General features: G+C 54.5%; 1 protein-coding gene across 1 annotated transcript; it reads right to left on the bottom strand.

Moving 5' to 3' along the window:
* Positions 1-203: 203 nt before the first annotated feature.
* Positions 204-8,908, bottom strand: IRF8 (interferon regulatory factor 8). The gene is made up of 9 exons (XM_039558525.1): positions 8,831-8,908; positions 7,195-7,369; positions 5,951-6,134; positions 4,879-4,967; positions 4,363-4,474; positions 4,036-4,083; positions 2,992-3,378; positions 2,302-2,417; positions 204-1,393 (listed from the first exon to the last, which is right to left on the bottom strand). The coding sequence occupies exons 2-9, from the start codon at positions 7,366-7,368 to the stop codon at positions 1,223-1,225; spliced, it is 1,281 nt and encodes a 426-aa protein (XP_039414459.1). The 5' UTR covers position 7,369; positions 8,831-8,908; the 3' UTR covers positions 204-1,222.
* Between the last annotated feature and the right edge of the window lie 313 nt (positions 8,909-9,221).

Below are 9,221 nucleotides of genomic sequence, written 5' to 3'. Positions count from 1 at the left end.
TCCATCACATTACTGCATTTTGACTCTTCTTTCCTGCCTGGGGATGGAATCCAGGAAGTTGTGGAAGAGGAAAGAGGTGACAGAGGCTTAACACAGACGCCACCACAGGTAAAACCAAATTAGGGAAAGTCAGAGATCCCAGACTCACCCCACCAGCTTTGAGACCCCACTCAACGCCCCCAAAAACCACATCACAAGAGAAATACAAAATATAGCACTTTAATTGCAGGGAGATATAAAAATTTACCCCCCAAAAAATTAATAAACCTCAGGCATACAATAAATAGGCAGCTTTGGTGGCACGCACACATGTGCAGCCCTGCTTTGGGAGGCACCAGCAGCTCCCCAGAGCTGGGGGCACACTCAGAAGCTGTGAAAACGAGGATTTACACATGGATGACGCTGCCTGGACACGCTTGGGAGAGCCCCACACGTGTGTTGGGGAGGGTGAAGCCAAGCTATTCACACTACGCTGCAATCTTGAAAAATTAAAATTCTCTGTGTTTATATAAACTCTGGCTCCGGTCAGGAAAAATGAGGATTCCTAAGTTCTCATAGTCAGTATTTACACATAGAACCTCTGCATCGGTTTCCAAATTGCAATCCACTTTGGCACGAAAGAGAAACGCATAAATCTCACAGCAAAAATAAAGAGGAATCTCAGGAGTTCTCTTTGGGAGGCACACCCTGCCTTCCACCAGCAGGACTCTTTGAAGGGGGAAAGCTGATTCCTGGATGGAATTTCCTAAATTTGAGCATTCTAAGGCTTTTCAAGAGTCACCTCCTATCAAGTTGCTGCTCTCAGCAAGGTCTGAGTTGCAGATTGTTGGGGCAGGTGCTTAGAGCTGCTGATTTTTGGTTCTGCTTGACTGGCCATTAACAAAGGCAACACAAAGCAAAGCCAGCCCTGACCTCCCTGCACAGCTTGGATGCTCCCTGGTCCCCCAGGTGTGAGCTACAGACAGTCCTGGGACTAGAAAAGTCATTTTTATCATAGATTGTTTGCAGGCACTGAACATCCAACCTATTTGCTCACGGCAATTTCCACCACTGGATTTATACAGACTCTGCACTGGAAATAGCAAAGAAACAAAACCCAACTTTCAAAAAAAAAAAAAAAATTTTTAAAAAAAAAAAAAAAAAAAAAGGATTTTAGGCACTCATGGGACTAATCTGGGTGTGGATGAGGGCAGCCCAGCAGGCTGGGAGGGGAGCAGGGGGCTCAGACTGCGATCTGTTGGTTTTCCCGGAAGAGCGGCCGTGTGGCGCAGATGTCCTGGAAGATCCGGTAGCCCTGGTCGTGCTGGGGCTCATCAGCCATGGGGAGCATAGGGCTGGAGCTGCAGGTCTTCCCAGCCTCGTCCACCACCTGCCTGAGGTACAGCTGCTCCACCTGGGACAAAGGAAAAAGGTCAGGAGGATGCTCAGTGAAGAGGGAGCTCTTTGGGCATCTCCCATCCAGGAGCTGGGGCGGGGTGGGGGACACACAGCAGAGCACAGGCGGCCAAGGTCCTGCCAGGACAGCAGGTCTGACTCCACAGGCACCTTCAGGAATGAAGGAGCAGCCCCAGGAGCTCCTCCCAGCAGGGATATTGAGGTGCAAGAACAGGCTGGGGGATGTCCCAGCACATCCTCAGTGATCCTCTGGGGCAGACACCCACAGCAAGGAGAGGTGACCAGGCCAGAGCTGTGCAGGAGGCACAGGACCAGTCTGACCTTGTAAAATCCCCCCCAGGACCTCACAGACCTGGTGGGTCTCTGCTTGCTCAAGAGGGAATGCCACACCCTGCTTGGCCCAAGAGGCTCCAAAATCCCTGTCCTGAGGCTTTTCAATCCCAGAACTGCTGCAGCTTCTCCATGGAGAAGTTTCTGACCAGAGCCACGAGGACTGACCCCATATCCCACCCCATCCTCCACCCTCCTAAGGTTTCCCAACCCCACTGCTGCCAAGCACGGCTGTTTCACCACATCACTGATCTTAAATCCATCCACCAGGCCAGGGATTTACTCCCCCATTCCCACAGGAAAAGGCAGAAGTCCCAGTGCCAATGCAGGATCAGGAGTTAAAGAAGAGACTTCCCTGCAGTTCATAGAACTTGTGCCCTTAGGGAGCTTCCCTGGCAAACCCAGACCCAGGAATGTGATAAGCAACAGCCCAAGCACCGATCAGGAGGCTGTGGAAAAGCACCCAACTTCCCCGCCCAACCCAGCCACCCAAATGCCCCGTGGCTCCAGGGGGTGGAGCTCTGCTGGCAGAATTCCCACCTCGTCTGGATCCCTTTTTCTCCCAGCTCTCCGTACCTGGACGAGGATGAGTTTGCACCTCAGCGGCACGGCATCCGGGAATTCCTCCCCGAAGCACAGCACGACTCTGCTGTCTGGGAAGCGGCCCTGGTTGTTGTAGTACTGCTGCAGCTCTGCAAGGACAGAGGAAAACCTGGAATTTGCCCTCCAGAGGCTGCCAGCCTTTGCTACACGCCCCTGGGATCAAACACCCTGCAAAGCAGCTGTGGGCTCAAGCAAAGCCTCCAACTTTGGAATTTGCCTCGTGAGCCAAAACACCACTTTATTCCTTCCTAGGTCTGGGCGTGTCACCTGCTCATCCAGAGCACTTGGGAAGCCAGCAGTGATGGCTTCAAAGTGGTCCAGGGAAAAAGGGCTCCACCTTTTCAACCCCACCACAGGGCCCAAGGGGCTCCCACACTGGGTGCAAGCTCCAGAAACTCCCTGTGCGTTGTCCCAAGGCTTTGGGATCCCAGAATGGCCTCTGCTTTTCCAGGGAGCAGTCTCTGGTCAGAGCCACGGGGACTATCCCTGTTATCCCGTCCCCTCCTCCACCCTCCTGAAGGTTTCCCAACCCCAAACTGCTGCCAGCCAGGGTTGTTCACCACATCTGCTGGCTGATCAGCTCAAATCAACCAATCCAGGGCTTTATTTCCCACAGGAAAGAGCAGAACTCCTCGCACCAAAAAGCGGGAGGCTCCTACAAACCTCGGAAGAACAAGTTGGTGTCAAAGATCTTCACCACCTCATCCCGGTCGAGTTTGTTGGGCCTGTCCTTGTAGGCCATGGTGTTCCCGCTCCAGAAGACCCTGCCCTGGCACAGCCTCTTGATGAAGATGCCCTGCTTGTTGCTGTGCAGGAGGACACCCCTCTCCAGGTGCCCAAAGAGCTTCTTGGTGATCTGCTTCTGGCGGTCGTTCTGGATGGCGTCGGCCGAGGGGAACCGGACGTGCTCCAGGGCATCCGGGGCGTAGAGCTTCTCCCCGTGGCCCGAGGGCTGGCCCAGGGAGATCCTGCAGCCCTCAGAGCACGAGGTGCTGACATGGCCCACCAGCCTCCCGCTGTAGTAGAAGCTGATCACCATCTGGGAATAACCTGGGAGGTGATGGACACGCACATCTCATCAGGAAAGGACAAACCTGCTCCTCACTGCTGTGCCCAAATCCCAGATTTCCTGGGAGGGACATCTCCCTCAGCCTGGTACAGGGCTGACCAGCAAGTGAGAGCTCCCAATATCACAGAACCATGGAATGGGGACCTCTGGAGATCACCCAGTCCAACCCCTCTGCCCAGGCAGGGGCACCTGGAGCAGGTGACACAGGGACAAATCCAGGTGGGGTCGGGATGTCTCCAGAGAGGGAAACTCCACAACTCCCTGGGAAGCTGTTCCAGTGCTCTGCCAAGCTCCATGGGAAGTTCTTCCTCGCACTGAGGTGGAACTTCTTGTGGTTTAGTTTATGGCCAAGAAACACATGGAACCCATTCCTCCTGCCTTTGCTCCACACTCCCCCCCATGCCGTGGGCAGAGCCCCCCGTTCCAAAGGCTGGCTGATCCCAGCATCCCAAGCAACTGCTCTCTGCCCCATGACACCAGGCAGGATCCATCCCAGCATGGAAATGTGGGCAATCAGGAGGGTGCAGCACCTCCTGAACCCAAAGCAAAGCCTCCCTCAAGGTGGGTGACAGAGTCAGAGCCACCTCCTGCCACCACACACAGAGAGGGGCACCTGCTGGCCAGGGGAGGTGCCTTACCTGAGTGGTACTGCTCGTAGCTGGAGTATCCATTCATCAGGGGCAACGCTGTGGGCACACAAAGCCGAGCTGAGCCTCCATTCCCAGCTCCCAAATCCCAATCCCCCAGCTCCCCCCCACCAGCCCCCTCATTTTCTGTCCCAGTATTCCCAGCTCCCACACAGGAGATGCCAGCAAAACCTCCCAGGTGGATTTCTTAATGAGCACTTTAAACATCCTTAATAAGGAAGATAAAATAAACTGCTCCCCACCCCACATCCCTGCACAAGGAAGATTTTTCCTGCCCCAACAATCTCCCAAATCTCACACAAGCTGTCGGCTACTTACCAGGGCTGGGCTGCTGCACCCACCAGTCGGGTATTGGGGGGTTCCTGCAGGTCTCCTGGGGGGGTGAGGGGCTCCTCTTGATGATCCCCAGGTATTCATCCACACAGGAGGGCTGTGGGATACCAGAAACGGGGATCAGAGCACATTGGATGCCTTGCAGCACTTGGAGAGGGTCCAAAAGGCAACGCCAACCAATTTTTGGGGTTGGAAAGATCAAGTTTGGCATTGCCCAGGTTGTACATTTGAATAAAACCCTCAAGAGCTACTGAGGGGAAGCAGGCAGGTGTGACAAGGCCAAGAAGGGGCACAGAGCTGGGACAGACCCCATCCCCCAGTGAATTCTCTCCCAGCTGGATGCACATGGAAAGCAGGAGCCAACACCAGAGCCAACACCAGGTGCTGGCTCCCAGGAATGAGCTGCAAATCCAGCCCTGCAGACAGAATTCTTGGAAGGCAAGGAATTTTTATCAGGCAGCCTGACCCAGCACTCCTCCTGCAGCCAAGGTGAGGCCTCACCTCTTTGATGAGGTCATCGATGGCAGAGGAGCTGCAGTCCATGTCCGTGACATCGTTCAGGCTGCTCCCACTGGCAATCCCTGCTTTGCCTGGAAGGACAGGTGGGGATGCAGTGAGAACACCCACACACATCCCAAGCACAGCTCATCTTGAGGGGTTTTAGAAACCTTTCAGCCAGTGAAAGTTATGAAACCAAGAACCACAGCGGAGCCACGTAACAGCACCTTGGAGAAGCTCGCAGCCCTTCCAGAGCTGCTTTTTGGGGACAAAAAAAAAAAAAAAAAAAAAAAAAAAAAATCACTTTACAACCCATTTCCCCCCTGCACAGCGACCAGCAGCAAGAAAAATCAAAAGTCTGGCTGGTAACACAAAGCTGGAGAAGAGGAGAGGGTTTGGGGGGTTTTTTTGAGCACCCCAGAGACTGGGGCTGCTGCTTCTCCTTTTTCCACCAGCCACCCCAGTGCAGGGGTGCTGCTGGTGGGAACCTGCCGTGCCATTTGCATAGGGGCAGCACAGCCCCTGTGTGAACGGGCTGGAGGGGACAGAGATGCTAAAGGCAGATTTCCTGACAGCAAAATCATTCTTTTTTTGCACATTTTTAACATTAAAAAAAAAAAAAAAAAAAGGACAAAGCACACACACTCCCCTAACCACAAACAGGGTTATAGTTAGTGTGACCTGAACCACACCGGACAGCAGAGCAGCTCTCTGCAAAATCATTGCAAGAAAAGGGCTTTACTGCAGCTCCTCATCATTCTCATGGGGCAGGGGTTGGGAGGAAAAAAAGGTTGAGGCTCATGTTCCTCCCCTACAACATCCTTAGGGGATGGGAGCTTCCACAAGGCTGCAGCTGTCCCTTATTTCCTAAGGGCTCAAGGGGTTAAAAGAAAAAAAAACCAAGCCTGGCCTTTCTTCCTCCCCTCCCTGTCACCACAGGGGGACATCTGCAAAGCAGGACAAGCAGAGAGCCAGAGCACAGAGCAGGGCCTGGCCAGGAAGCTCTGCTCAGGTGCAGGTCTGCACTAACGGGATGGACCCACAGCAGGGGTCACTCCTTTGCTGGGGAACTCACATTTCTGCTCCTCCTCTGGCACGATCCTGTAGACCTTGTAGGGCTCAGAGATGTCCAGCTGGGACCTGTCTGTCACCTCCTCAAAGTCAGGGCTCTTGTTCAGAGCGCAGCGAAGCCGCGTCTTCCACGTGGCCGGCTCCGCTTTGTCACCTTCCTTGAACTTGCCTTTGAAAACAGCCCAGGCCTAAAGCAAAGAATGCAAAGAAAAAAAAACCCCTAAGAAAATCCTCCCTGCGAGCTGTACAAAGCCTCTCAGGGAGGAAGAGCTGGGGTTGCAGAGAGCATTTTGCATCTTGCACCCTTCTCAAGCATCCCCTGGGGATTTGCTGTTTCGCTCCTAGACTGCACAGCCACCACACCTGGGGGGGCTTTTGGGGTGCAGAGCAGCACCATGTACCCCAAAAATGCAGAAAAGTCTTTTAAAACCCAGGTTTTCCAAAAGTAGAGGTCAAAATCATCATGTGTGGCTTTCACCTCTGCACCTCGAGCTGCCGGGAACACGAGGAATTGCTGCTCAATTAAAAATCAAAATAAACCTCAAAAAAACCAACAAAATTTGTGCTTTCAGTAAGAAAAATGATAAGGGAATGGAATATAAGGTAGGAGAATGTATTTTACCCCTGAAGGGAGATTGCAAAATACTACATATTTTTAAATATACATATTTATTTCTTTTATAGTTATTTCTGTATTTTCAGATGGCTGAGTTCAGTACCATCCTCATAACTCAGTGCTCCCAACCCAGTTGTCACTGAAAGTGAACTCACTCACCTGATACTTGGAAGTGGGGTCAGAGGGAAGGGAATTCCTGGGGAACTTTTTGCTTCAGGATAGAATTTTCCCATTTTTCCCCCAAACTGGAAATCTCCCCTTTAAGTAAAATCCTTCCTTCCAACCTTCAAAGTCTTTTTAGGGTAGGTTTTTTTTTTAATACAAATCCAGCATTTTATCAAGAGAAGCTGATGAGAAGTTTCAAGCAGGTCAAAAGCTCCTTCTCATGTCAGAGCTGGATTCAAACCTGCTGAAAACAAACCTAAAACTGGTACTAATTTTTGATAAAAAGGAATAAATCATCCCCCAAAAAAAAAAAAAAAGAAAAATCCTAGGAGACCAATCACAGCATCTCCTGCAAGGGTTAAAGACATAAAACCCAGAGACAGCGTGGCCACGTCCCACCAAGGGACAAAAGCAGCACCACAGAGCCCAGGAGGCACCAAGAAAAAGCATCAACCACCTGTGCCTACCTTGAAAATAGAAGCATCCACCTCCTGGTTGTAGTCCTGCTTCCCGGCGTGCTTCCACGGGATGCGGAACATGGATTTCTCCTCGTTCTCCCAGATGAGGCCGGGGTACAGCTCGCTGTCGATCTGCTCGATCAGCCACTGCCGCAGCCGCCTGCCACCGTTCCGGTCACACATCCTGCAGGGACAGAGGGGGCCAGGCCCCGTCAGCTCTCCCAGTTCCATCCCAGCACAGCTGGGGAGCAGGGGTTGGGCTGGTTTGCCCCAGGCTCAGCTGGCAGTGGCACCACCTGGAGCTTTTGGAAGCCCCACATGCCAACATCTGCCCGTGGAATGAGATGGAATTTAACATCCCTTCCAACCCAAAGACTTCTGGGAATCCCCAATCCTATAATTCTAGGATTAAAATACCCCCCAGCCCACCCCCTGCTTCTTATAAAATGAGAAAAGAATCAAGGCTATTTCCTTCTGAGTTGCTACAAATCCTTCCTCCAGTTCTACCAAAGTTCCGCTCCCAGAACCAGCTGACTCAGTGCCCTGCTTATTCCTATTTTGCTGTGGGATAAGCAGATGGATGGGGATGAAAGCCCCCAGCTGTGCTGTCACCTGAGCAAGTGACACTGGGCAGGCCATCCCAGGGTGCCAGAGCTGTCCCTGGCTGGTCTTGGCACAAGGACCTGTCCCAGAGGGAACAGCAGCTCCTCTCACCAGGCACCATCCGGGGAGCAGATGCCGGCTCCAAACTGCATCCCAAATGCTCACAGGGATAAGGAACACACAGCCACTGGAAGCAGAGTGCCAGGCTCAACCCTGCCTGTCACAACAGGAGCTGGTGGCCTGGCAGAAGTGACCAGCAGCCCCTGAATCAACTTTGCAGGCAGTTTGGGCTCCAGATTTTACTGGACTGCCTCTCCCTTCTGCACTGCCCAGCAGGACACAGAGATAGCCCTGGCTACTCAGAGCACAGCCCCTGTTTTTTAGGGATGGTGAGCACCAACACCACCAGCCGAACACCACGGAGGGCACATCTCTGGATGTCCCAAAAGACACGCCACAGCTCATCCCAGGAGGAATGGGGGCACACAGCAGCCTCTCTGGGAGCTCCTGCACCCAACCCGAGTCATGCCAAAGGGAAAAACCTCAGAAATCCCGCAGAAATGGGACGCTCCTAAACCACCCCGTTTTCTAGAAAGCTGCTTCCCATCACAGCCAGAGGCCGGAGCTCCATCTCCCCTCCCCGAGAGGGAGTCACACGCTCGGGACGATGTCAAGGAGCCCTCCCGAGAGGGCTGGAGGCGGCAGCCCCGCACCGTCACCCCGCGGCTCCAACCCGCTCAGCCCGGGCTCTGCCGCGGAGCACCGGGGGGCAGCACCGGGAGGGCTCGATCCTTGCGCAGGGGACCGCGAGCACCGGGCTGGGGACATCCCGCATCCCTACGGTCCCGCAAACTTCCTGCCCTTCCCCGCAGGCGTGCGGATAATCGGGGTAGGCGTCGGGACCTGCTCCTGCCCCCCCGCCGCTCGGTGCCGGTCCCGGCCCACCCACGGGAAATGCCGGTCCCTGTCCCTCAGCCTGTCCCTGCCCACCCACAGCAATTGCCGGTCCCGTTCCCGGCCCACCCACGGGAAATGCCGGTACCTGTCCCCGGCCGCTCCCAGCTCAGCTCCCGTCCCCGCGCTCCCACGCCCGCCGCCGCGCCCGCGGCGCTCACTGCGCTCCCTTTATATAGCCGCGCGTTATGAGGCCACGCCTACCATCGCGCCCCCTCCGCACTCCACCAATCACCAGCCTCCTCCCCCTGGCGCTGCACCCAATGAGGAGACAGCGCCCTGCGGGGCCGGCCAATGAGGAGCGACCCGGCGGGGCACGCGCCGCAGTTTCTGTTAAAGCGCGGCTTTCCCCGAAATCAGCTGAACGGGAGGGGCGGGGCCTTAACGGAGGGGGCGGGGCCTCGGCGGAGGGGCGGGGCCTTAACGGAGGGGGCGGGGCTAAGTCGCCTCTGAGCCGGGTCTCTCCTGGGCTGGTTCGG

This window comes from Corvus cornix, chromosome 11 (assembly GCF_000738735.6).
Source record: "Corvus cornix cornix isolate S_Up_H32 chromosome 11, ASM73873v5, whole genome shotgun sequence".
Classification (NCBI taxonomy): domain Eukaryota; kingdom Metazoa; phylum Chordata; class Aves; order Passeriformes; family Corvidae; genus Corvus; species Corvus cornix.
This window is presented reverse-complemented; position numbering and strand designations above follow the sequence as displayed.